General features: G+C 52.6%; 1 protein-coding gene and 1 long non-coding RNA gene across 2 annotated transcripts in view; both read left to right on the top strand.

Annotated features, from left to right (window-relative positions):
• Positions 1 to 8703, top strand: part of LOC119109349 (protein muscleblind) — a gene marked incomplete at its 3' end in the record, with an annotated part of 26166 nt that extends 17463 nt beyond the window's left edge. Inside the window, exons 2-5 of the mRNA XM_037232962.1 lie at positions 2259 to 2417; positions 7370 to 7513; positions 8068 to 8103; positions 8650 to 8703. Of these exons, the coding sequence (XP_037088857.1) occupies positions 2259 to 2417; positions 7370 to 7513; positions 8068 to 8103; positions 8650 to 8703 (393 nt within the window). The remainder of the gene's footprint in view (positions 1 to 2258; positions 2418 to 7369; positions 7514 to 8067; positions 8104 to 8649) is intronic.
• A 21-nt stretch (positions 8704 to 8724) lies between these two features.
• Positions 8725 to 11599, top strand: LOC119109416 (uncharacterized). The gene is made up of 3 exons (XR_005095411.1): positions 8725 to 8802; positions 9528 to 9619; positions 10010 to 11599. It is a non-coding gene; the product is annotated as an uncharacterized LOC119109416 (long non-coding RNA).
• Positions 11600 to 11628: the final 29 nt, after the last annotated feature.

Below are 11628 nucleotides of genomic sequence, written 5' to 3'. Positions count from 1 at the left end.
GCCCTCTTCGCTACAGCGAACGAGGCGCAGCACTTTTGTGCGGAAATTAGAACCATATTTCAGGCGTTGCATTCCCTGCAAGTACGCACACAAGGTGACAACTTAAATGCAAAAAAATAAAGGAAAGGAGAAGAAAAAGTAGGAAGGAAATACATAACGGCGCCCATTCTTCAGCTGCGTAGCAATGGAAAGCAAGCCTATCTATATATGTGCGGCGAAGACATCGAAGGGACTAGTCACGGCCATTGATGGCTCACGATCATCACTCGGTGATTCAAAAACTTCAAAAGATGACCAATGGTGACAACGGTTAACGATTCAAGAATGCCTCAAACAAATGACGCTCGGATGCTGTCATGCAACGTGTTGCTGATCGAGGCAGGGTGCTGGTAGCGTAACAGCTCGCGCTGGCGCTCTGCTACTGCACGACTCAGGGCAACTGTCGTCAGCAGAGCGGCAATGGTGCCGGCGCTCTGCTACTGCACGACTCAGGGCAACTGTCGTCAGCAGAGCGACAGTGGTGCCGGCGCTCTGCTATTGCATGACTCAGGGCACCTGTCGTCAGCAGGGCGACAGTGGTGCCAGCGCTCTGCTACTGCACGACTCAGGGCACCTGTCGTCAGCAGGGCGACAGTGGTGCCGGCGCTCTGCTACTGCACGACTCAGGGCACCTGTCGTCAACAGAGCGGCAATGGTGCCGGCGCTCTGCTACTGCATGACTTAGGGCACCTGTCGTCAGCAGGGCGGCCATGGTGCCGGCGCTCTGCTACTGCACGACTCAGGGCACCTGTCGTCAGCAGGGCGGCAGTAATGGCGACAGGTGCAGTTATCGAGTGACATTCCTTTTAAACGGCGGCTGCACTCATGCAGTGACATGACCGAACAGCTTAACACACACTTAACAGTAGTGCTCCTATTTAGGCATGAAGAATCATGGGCGTGATGAAGTAGCAACGAAATGCGTGGATATTTGATGGCAGAAGAGCAATGATCTGTGTGGGATACTTGTTATGTGGCATGAATTGAACGAGACGTCTGCTGCATTCATGCGTCGCCACACGTGACACGACCAGAGAACTGCGAGCGACTGTCAAGGTGCGGTCTGTTAAACGTATGCCCAGTGGGTATGAAATGAGTTCGGAGTGAGTGGAAGCCAGGTACACCGCCGACTGCGTCTGGTCGGTGGTGGCTCTCTCCATTGCCCAACGTGTCGGGATCCCCTGAGTCATCCTGTACTGGCCACTCATGCGTGCCCCTTCTTGACCGAGTCTCGCACTACTGCTGGTTTGTGTATACCGTCTAGACATGGCCCGCTGTAGGAACGGCTCGCGTTCCCCTGGCGCTGTAGCGCATGGTAGCCCAGCCCCATGCAGTGGTAACCCAATCTGGTCGGCATGTGCATTTCTGGTTTCAGCGAACCGGACATACTCCGAGAAGAATCAAAACTATGTCAGTTATTGGCATATTTGTGTACAGTTGTTCTGCTTGTTTTCGATTTATTGGTAGCGATTTCTCGCAAAAAAAACTTTCAAACCTGCATCACCGGAGCTACAAACTTACACGATCAATGCCACTACTAAAAACATCGCTCTTAAACAGTGCCATGTAGTGAACATCAGTAATAATGTTTGACTCTCACATCATGTTTTTATATGACTGCTTCATGCTGTAATGTATCCAATTAAATGGCCGGTAGCGCCCTCGGCTCCAACGTGAATAGTCCGGGTTCGATCCCCGGATGCTCCATGCTTCCTTAGCGCTGATATGCCCTCTGCAGTAGCTGGCGCTCCATAAAAGATGCGGGAGGACGTGCTTCGTACTATTTATCAGCAAGAGTTGGCAAAGACCACTGAATGACTTTGTAACCACTTGATATTACATGCTGTGAGCTTGATGATGACTACAGTTTTTCCAAGCTGATCATGGATGCTGATTTTTCTCTCTGCAAAGCAAAGTACGAAATGACGGGAAATTTCAGAGGAAGAGTTTCGCGAAACTGATACGAGCCAAAGTGTTACTAAAGTTCGGCTATATGCACATCAGTGGAGCTCCAGCTCGGCGCACGCTATCCCTGTAAGGAATCACCGACATCAGACCCTGAACCCGTCAACGAGGTGGTATAGGAAGTCGCTGCACCTGACAAAACGAGGTGCCCGAGTGACAGCACAATGCGAGCCTCTCTTGCGCGCTAACGAGTCTGTGCTGACCTTTGCCGAGCCGCAGCTACCACCGGCTGAGAACATGTCCTCCTGCCGCAGGGTCGGTGTAACCGCGAGAAGCCTCCCTGCAAGTACTTCCACCCGCCGCAGCACCTCAAGGAGCAGCTGCTCATCAACGGCAGGAACAACTTGGCCTTCAAGAACGCGCTGATGCAGCAGCTGGCCGCCGGCGCCGTCCCCATACACGGCTCCGCGCCGGTACGTCGTCCGCCAGCAGCGCCACCGCCGCCCTGGCGGCTGACGGCGGAACTAACCGTGGCGCCCGGGCCCGGCACGTATGAATCATCAACGTTGAAATGGACCATTGTCGGTTTACAGCGCGTTCACTGACCGTGTAATTCTCGTCGGTCGGAATCATATTTGTATGCAAGGGCAACGCTTCGTCTGCAAGTTCTTGCGGGCCAAGCCAGTGCCCTTCTCTGGCATGCGCTATGTCCTCAATTCTGAGGTCCATGCACATTTCAGACCGTGTTCCAACACAACGAGCCTGCTCATAGTTACGCTGGCGCACTAGGCAATTAGGGGTGGAACCATGAGCTAGGGGCTACAGGGACTCGGCCAGTCCGCTGTGATGCTACTTTATGTGGGCAAAACACGACTACAGCCCATTTTTCTAAAAAGTGGCTGGGATCCGAACGAACCCAACCGACCTCTGCGGAGTAGACGTTCGTGCATAAAATGTTTGTGCTATGTGTATAGATACGTTTTTAGTTAATGCACTGTTCGATAACTTCGTTTTTGAAAGCCACGGAGGAATTCTTTTAAAGAAAACATACACCTTCGCATGTTGTCCTCGCTTGGAGAAGCAATTTAGACATAACACCATCAGACTCGATTATGCATATCAGGGACGCAGCCACGAACAGCCCCCCCCCCCCCCGCTCCCTGAGTCATGAGGCTTTCACTAGATAATAGGATGTTTCGCATGATTTTTTTTTTAATTCACGGGGCTTTAGCGAAAATTGGACATTTACCGCTCTCCCCCGCGGGGGTAAATTTTGGCTACGTACGTGACCAATAACGAGGCCTACGCAATACTTCTGTTGTATTCGAGGCGAGCTGGTCTGGCAGTAACAGCTGTTAATTTATTGTGGCCATACAAGTCCCGTCTGTCCGAGAAAAGGTCGCCTCACTGACCACAAATTATTTTAACTTGGCCCTGCAAAGGAAGCGCTAAGCGTTTCATTTCATTTCATTTTGTCTTATTCACAAGCACGACTAATGGGCCTTCTCCGTCATGAGTGAAGTTAGGTTATGTTTGTGTATGATCCCTACATCTGACCATTTATCTCCATTCGAACACTTTAACTGCACCTGATCCGATTTAGGTTATGCGATACTGTTGCTGCTGTTGCAGGATGGTTTTGATCAATGTACTGATGGTCACAATGCATTGATGGCACACCTTGAAACAACGGATTCAACACTTCCCGCTAAGTGGGGGTGATGGGGGGGGGGAGGGCCGATGGGAAGGCTGGATCTGGCTAGTTAAGTTTTTAAAGCCATACCTTTTTTATAGAACAGTTAGGGTATTGCGGGATTATAAACATATGTTATTGTGTTAACATTGTGTTTACAATCGGTGCAACTAAGTTGCCTTTCATTGTTTTTTTCCAGATCACTGCGTCGCCCCAAACCAATGCTTCTGTGAAACACAAAGCTTTTTTAGAATGCACAACTCGTATTAGATATGGCTTTTGATATTAGAGAACCCTATTGATAAACCCTGCCCCATATTTCAGAACCTGAACTACCAACGGGTTATTGCTAGCCCCCTTTTTGTAATGACTCAGCTTCCCAAATTCCCTTCTCTCTCATTTATGTTTTATCGAAATTGACTACGCAAAAACGACGGATGACCGATGTCGTTTACAAAGTTATACCGACGGCCCGTTTCTACTGGGAATCGCCGCTACCGTTCAGCCATCTGAGAATAGGCTCAACTCGCGCTTGGGCGAGAGGGTCAATTTGACCCCAAAGGTTTTTTCCTGGATGATTTTTGAACGGCACGCCGTAGCCGCGCCAAACTTTGCACGGCTGTAGGTAATTAGATATCAGATCTTTTGTATAAACGTGCGATGTGCCTTGTGGGGTCATTGACCTATGGCAGATCAAAGTATGGCCGTGGCTGTCAGTGAAGGGATTTTCTAAAGAATCGTTTGATCTGATTTGACAACGGAGTTTTAGACGAGGCCCTGCATCTCTGAAATATTTTCGTGGGTAATACAGCCATGAAATTTATAATTGTAAGAAAACAAAAATTGACGTAGGTCCAGATATAAACTTCAGACCGAGGCCGAAACTAACCTTCCTTTTCACTCAAGGGCTTGCTTTTTGGTAGTTATTGCTGCTCATTTGGAATGTATTAATAACAGGGACCGCAACAAACATGTTCTATAGACTTCTTAAAGACCAGAGAAGGTCGCTGACCTGAAATCACCCAAGTCAACGCTTGGCTTTGGGAACATACCGCCTAGCGCGGTCTCTGGCACTATTAAAATGACAAAGTAGAGGCAATCTCCTAGATTTTTGCCTATCTTCATTTTCTGAAAGCAAAATAGGTCACTAGCCGTGCATAAAAACTAGTGTCATTTTGCGGTTAACAGCTATCTAGGTTCAAGGCGATTGCATGAGAAGGTTTTGGGCACTTCATCTCACGGGGACAAATTGACCCCCACCTGCGCCAAGGGTATTTAACTAATCACCCGGACGCACTTTAAAGAACACCAAAACAACACTGTTTTGAATATCATTTCCCATTTCATAATCAAATGACATGGATGACGTAACTTAATGCAACACGCATCAATAACAGATAATGCCGACATTTACGACGCGGTCGTCTCAATCCATAAGACATACGAATTCAACAGATGCGCAGTATCATGGCTGTCCGAATGAATGTTTGCGATTCACTACGACGTACCGGAGGCTTGCTTTCATCTAACACATCGGCGTATTGCCACCGCTCTTGTGAAAAGCATTGACAAGTAAGTAAAAACCCAGCCACAACCCTCAAACATTTTGGTGAAAAACGAAGTCGACACTACAAAAGCACGTAGTGCGCCACGTTCGGCCATGCGCCCTGCTCGTTAGGCCCCCGTTCATGAGCCGAACGTAACGCCGTAACCCCGTACGTCTGCGGCGCCGCCGCCGGCCAGCGGCCACCGGCATCAGCTCACAGGCGGGGGACCGTGCTGTGCCCCTGCACATGGGTCACCGCCCGAGCCGGCGGCGCCGCAGCCGTCCGTCGGCCACAGCCGTCCGTTGGCCACCTGCTGTTTGCTTTGTCCCATATTCTGGCGTGGACTGTGTTGCAGCCTGCATGCAATCGACGTCCGCCGTCTAAATTATTCAATAGATGCTCGTTTCGTAGCGACTGCAGGGACCAACAGCAACCGGCTTAGGACATGTCATTCATTTTGAGAAGACGATACCCGCTATGGTAATCCGGTCCAAGGCACGGCTTGTCTGGGTTTTGAACCGTAGTTTTTTACATTATTTTCGTGTGCGGCTTGACGATTGCAGTCGATTTATTATTCGCCATTTTTACTCGTAAACCCATCGTGCAAGCCATCCATCAAGCCAAATAGTGGGGGCCCTTGCAATTGCATGAACTATATATTGTAAAAAATGTTCAGCTTAACAACTCGGGTGACTCGGCTTTCCAATATTTCGTGACACGGCTGTCCAACATTTCTTTGTAAGTGTGTAATACAACTGAACCGTTACGTCTCAAGCAACTTCCCATGTTCCCAGCCTAAGCGTTGGCAAACCTCACGCAGTAAGATTTACGTTACAATAACATGGTGCATTATCGGCACATTTTGCATTGCAATTAGGTTAGGTTAGGTAAGGCCGGGTGAGATCATCGGCTGCATTTGAGACACATACAACGTTCGAGTGTCAGTTGTCCTTCACGACTGAAGTGTCAGCTTATACACCGCTCCCCTCCGCTCCCCTTCGCTCCCAAGAAGTGGACCATACCTGCACGCCGATGGAGCTCCTCAGTAGCAGCCTGCGCGGAGCCGGATGTGGACGGGCCATTCCGCGGCCGACTTTCAAAGGGGTCTCAGGATTAATGCAGGATACATGACTGCGATAAGCATGTTAGGCGTGTGTTACGTGGACATTCGTGTGTTCTGGTCGAGGACGGTTCGCTACTGGGAATGACATGCTCGGCGTCCTGGTGCTCAAGAATTCAGAGCCGGCATGCTGTAGGGCATGGTTCTTGTGCCTGGGCTGTGGTTAGCAAATACCAAGCAGGTATGCCGAGAAATGAGTAAACCTGCTGGCGTTCTGCTCGGTAGGTGCGAACAGAGTCGCCTCTAGATGGAACCTGTGAGCGAGCCCGCGCTCAACGGCGGGGAGAATATTGAAATATTATGAAAATGACGACTGGTAATCGCGGCAAATGTGTCTGTGCTCAACAGTTTTAGGAATGTATCGTTCGGGTGGGGATAATTTGGTGCACCATCTAACGGCTTAAGAAGCAGCGCCTCATACATGGTTGCTATTATGCGCCCCCCCCCCCCCCTTCTACTAGTTTCTGGGAGCTCCCATGGTTTTTATTGGTATCTAATTTTCTAATTTGCAAACTTATGTCCCATTATCCGAACGTGAGCATACAGCAAATTATATCAGCTTTGGACGAGAGTTATAAATGTTGCCCTGGCCCATGACCGCTCGGCAAATGAAGATAATCCAAATAAAATGACGGCGCCCGCTGTTCGTGCTGATAAAACCGGACGACTGTGCTTTTCAACGGCCATGCACAGCTGTCTTTTAAGCACGACCTTATATGCCTTGTGTATGACATTCTACAGGACCGTGGTATGTGCTTGCATTGCGAAGAACCCTATGATTTTGTGAGCATGTTTAGCGTTCTGCTTCCATTTTGAAACCATACTCAAATGCCGTAACGCGATTAGTCATGTCAAGCATGTTGATTTGTTGTCGTCATTGTGCGTTGCTTTATACCTGATCGTAGACCAGGGCAATAACGGCTGCAATTGCTTGGGTCGTAACTTATTGGAACATTTGCTGGCTGGGATATTAACAATCTAACCAAGACAGCTGGACGTGGCAATAGCACGTCTAAGATTGGCGTGTCAGCCGCGATAGGCAATAGTTTCCGTTTTGTCCGGCAGATGACGTCGCCGGCGGGCCCTGTTTACGCCGGCCTCAGTCAGTACTATGCGCTGGCAGCGAGTCCGCCGCTGGGGGAGACGGCCATGCTGTCGGCGCTGCCACTGCCGCAGATGCAGCAGAAGCTGTCCAACGACCGTCTGGAGGTGAGCTGGGCAGGCCAGCGCGTACAGAGCTGTTGAAGTGTGGGGATACAATTCGAATCACGCAGGCTGCCTACTCGGACATTGTTGGCGGCTGTGCCATCCCGCTATATTTTCTTCCGACCACGTTGTATCCTGAACGCTTGCAACAACAGCAATAACTCGTCACACCTAGGGTGGCCATTAACCATGAGTTGGCGTCACCGGTTCCCTGTTTGGGGGCCATTCCTAGAACTCGCACGCCTATGGTTTGGTTTCCTTGTGCCCCGAATTCCCGGCGTCTGAGGCATGTCAGGATGTCGCGATATTTACCCACCTCCGAAGTTATTGCGGTGTGTTAAAATAGCTCTGACCGAACCAGCAGGCCAAAACCTAGGCGTCAATTGCGATATAGGTGGGTCCTACATTGGCGGCATGTAATGTGCCGAACCTTATGTTACCTGCTCCGTGTTGACTCAGCATTCTTGCACAGATCGTGCATCGCATGATACCGACTGATGTGGCATCCGTAGCAGTGACTCCTGTACTTTTTCTTCTGACGCCGATGGTATTTTCAGGGCGAGCCTGTATACGATACTTCGGTGTACTACGCTGTAAGTAATGCACCTGGTGGTTTTACAAAAATAATCATATTGGTTCTGGTAACGAACTGGTTTGACCATTAGATGACTGAAATACCGCTCGCCAGGAGACGGGTCGGCTATTGAATCGAGTCATTTTCTCCTTATTCTCACAAGACAATGTTGATAGTTTTGTGTTAGCCTTACGAAGCATGCCAGCACAGCTTCACCGTCCCTCCCCTGCACGCCGCGCCAGCGTCCAGGGCTCCAACGCCCCCTCGCCTTCTCGCCGCAGCAGCATCCACAACTCTGGTGCCCCCTCCCTCCCCGCCGCAGCGGTGTCCAGGGCTCCAACGTCCCCTCGCCTTCTCGCCGCAGCAGCGTCCACAATTCTGCTGCCCCCTCCCCTCCTCGCCGCAGCGGTGTCCAGGGCTCCAACGCCCCCTCACCTTTTCGCCGCAGCAGCGTCCACAGCTCCGCTGCCCCCTCCCCCTCACCGCAGCAGCGTCCACAACTCCGCCGCCCCCTCGCCTCCCCGCCGCAGTAGTAGCGGCCGTTGACCCCTGACCTCGCCACCAGCCCTTTTCCGGCAATGGGAATGCCGTACCAAGCGGTCGGCCGGCGGAGAAGGGCTCTGTGTCCTACTACACGGCGCCCGGCCTGACCGCTACCAGCAGGCGGTGCTGGCGCAGCAGCAGCAGCAGCAGCACGGCTACCTGCAGCAGGCTGCTTGTGAGTTCAGCCGACGGTCAGCTGACGACAAAGCGTGGCCCCAGGCCGGTTCCCCAGTGCGCTCAGCTGTTCGACAAACCGTGGCCCCAGGCCGGTTCCCCAGTGCGCTCAGCAGTTCGACAAGCCGAGGCCCCACACCGGTTCCCCAGTGCGCTCAGCTGTTCGACAAACCGTGGCTCCAGGCCGGTTCCCCAGTGCGCTCAGCAGTTCGTACAAGCTGAGGCCCCAGGCTGGTTCCCCAGTGCGCTCAGCAGTTCGACAAACCGTTGGGCCCCAGGCCGGTTCCCCAGTGCGCTCAGGCTGCGCTCAGCAGTTCGACAAACCGTGGCCCCAGGCCGGTTCCCCCAGTGCGCTCAGCTGTTCGACAAACCGGGAACGACACGCCTGGTCGAACTGTAAACTGGACTGTGGTTCCTCAGAAGCGTGCATTTACGGTGCTGAAGGCTGTTACGCATATCATATTATTTGTTCTTAGTCCGATGCGTTGTGCTGAGCTGAAATTCCTTATCGTTGCCCCTAAGTCGCAAATCATTGGCAATGTCACAAATGCGGTGTGACCTCTAACTTTGCCTGGCTGGCGTTCCACAATGCTAATGCTGGCCATGTCGGATGTGTGGTGCACCGAGCCAGCGACTGTGACGTCAGCAGTGACGTCAGCGGTAGGCTGGGTCGCGATGGCTCGACCCCAGCCACCTCAGCTCCTCACCGCACCCCTCGTGTTTCAGTCGGCGGCCCGCCGCCGAGCGTACCCCGGTACCCGACCTACTGAGGCCAGTCGACTGGTCCGCCGTCCAGCCGGCCCGACAGGGGCACGGAGGTGCGTACACCTTCGTGTCCCGCGCGGTGTCAGTGTCTGCCCCCCCCCCCCCTCTCCGGTCTTCTGAGCAGACGCGCTGGATGTTGCGGCTGTACGTTAAAGACGTAACAATCTGCTACGTAAAATCCGTCCTAGAATAAAGATGCGATGCCGCACCAGAAGGCAGTTGTTTGGTCGGCGTGACGTGCTCGTGATATGCTGCATTTCTTGCAAACTCATTGGAATTGAAATCGTACTGTTCTAGGTGTTTGTTCCGTATGCTTTATTCTGATGCGAATAAGTTGCGAAAAACGCCTTTGAATCAGGCGGATGAGCGCTCATTTAACCCTGCCTCTATTGTCATGTTTAGTTAATGATGACTTATGAACTTTTAATTGACATACATTTCAGGACGCGTAAGGCTCAGCCCGGAGTTCAGAACAGAATGGTTTGGCCAGAGGTGGGCGAGAGCCTGTACATGGGCCAGCTGTGGGCAGGGCTGCTGCACGGAATGTGGACAGGATTTCTGCTCTCACTGCCCGCGCACCCCCTGTGCGGGATGTGCGGTGAGGCACGATCGCTGTACGGGCTGTGGACAGTACCAAGATCACAGTGCTCGCTGCTGGTGAGGTTTACCGAGTGGGGGCGCGCTGACGCGGGCGAGTCAACGCAGCCACGAACGGCCGAGGCACGAGGCGGTGCGAAGCTCCGCGCTCGGCGTCCACCGCGCTGGCGTCTCATCCGGCGGAGCGGTCATTCCAGCTGTGATTTACGCCGGAAGCGTGACGGACGTGGTGGGCCGGGCACCGCGGGGACTCCCACTCACGGCGGGCGGTGGCCGGCAGGCTGCGGTCGCCGGCGCAAAGGCGTGGCCGCGCCGCAGCGTGATAATCCGTGATGAATTGATGTTGTTCATACAATGCGCGAATGCCTTATCGGAGGCGTTTTAAGAGAGGAGTAAAGGCGGAAGTGAATAGGCTTTAGACCGACGACCAGTGAGCCGGAGGCTGCCTTTTTACGATGTTTGTCACGAGTGGTGGCAAAAACTATCGGTGTCACGAAAGTGATACTGATGGTTTTTAAGTGCGACACCGGCACGTGCAGGGCTGTGAAAGGTTTGGAAGTGCCGGTCTGACCCAGTTGTTCCGATCCTTCAATTCCACAGCCTTAGACTCCGTGTCTGTGGACAGCGTGTCTGTGCGTCCTGTGCCATCGCGAGCCAACGTGCGGTACCTCTCCAGGCTGGCTGGACGGCCACGCCCTCCAGTCACAGCGCCTGCCCGCCCCCGACAGAAAACACCCAGTCAGCAGCCAGCTCTCTTGGCTGACACGGGGCGTCAGCAGGCGTCGAAACTAAGTTCCGTCCATCGGTCAATAGATGGCACTGTAGCCGGGCGCGGACTAAGGCAGGCTCTAGGCTGAGTCCAGAATACCACCTGCACCTTCCGAACACGGTGTTCTGTTTCGTGGTGGGTTGCAGCGATTTGGAAAGGAACTCACTGATCTTTTCGATGCTTGTGATCTAAACTTTTCTCAGTCCAGCCACCTGGATCCAAAGAATAAAACATCACCGCCCCATCGCCCTTGAAAACCGATGTACGTGGACCGTAAGTCCTCTTGGCCATTCTTGGTGGTCCGTTGCGGGGTGCGCTCCCATTGGTCGGCACCCCTCTGGTCCGACCCGTCCAGCCAGAATGGAATCGATTGAGCCGCGCAGGGCCGTGGATTGCGAGAACAGCCTGTGGTCGGACACACCAGCTGGTGGCAAGAACTAGTCTCGGTGATGGTTCGCCGGTGCTGCGGAAAGGACCGCGTGAGATCAGTCGCCCCACCATGTGTGCATGTCAGTTGCGTTCAGCCAGGGTGAGATTTGAGTGCAGTGATTGTGCTGCTGATGTTTGGGTGCTGAAATGGGCGCACGATGTCATCTTAGTTGTCTGTTCTGTAATCTTACCATCCAGACGTGTATGCATGGATATCAATAAATTCATCGTCTATGTTGCTATTGTCGCAACCAATCAGCTCGACAA

This window comes from Pollicipes pollicipes, unplaced genomic scaffold, assembly GCF_011947565.3.
Source record: "Pollicipes pollicipes isolate AB1234 unplaced genomic scaffold, Ppol_2.1 Scaffold_7231;HRSCAF=8579_pilon_pilon_pilon, whole genome shotgun sequence".
Lineage (NCBI taxonomy): Eukaryota > Metazoa > Arthropoda > Thecostraca > Pollicipedomorpha > Pollicipedidae > Pollicipes > Pollicipes pollicipes.
The sequence above is the reverse complement of the archived record's forward strand: the minus strand, read 5'-3'. Positions and strand labels throughout refer to the sequence as shown.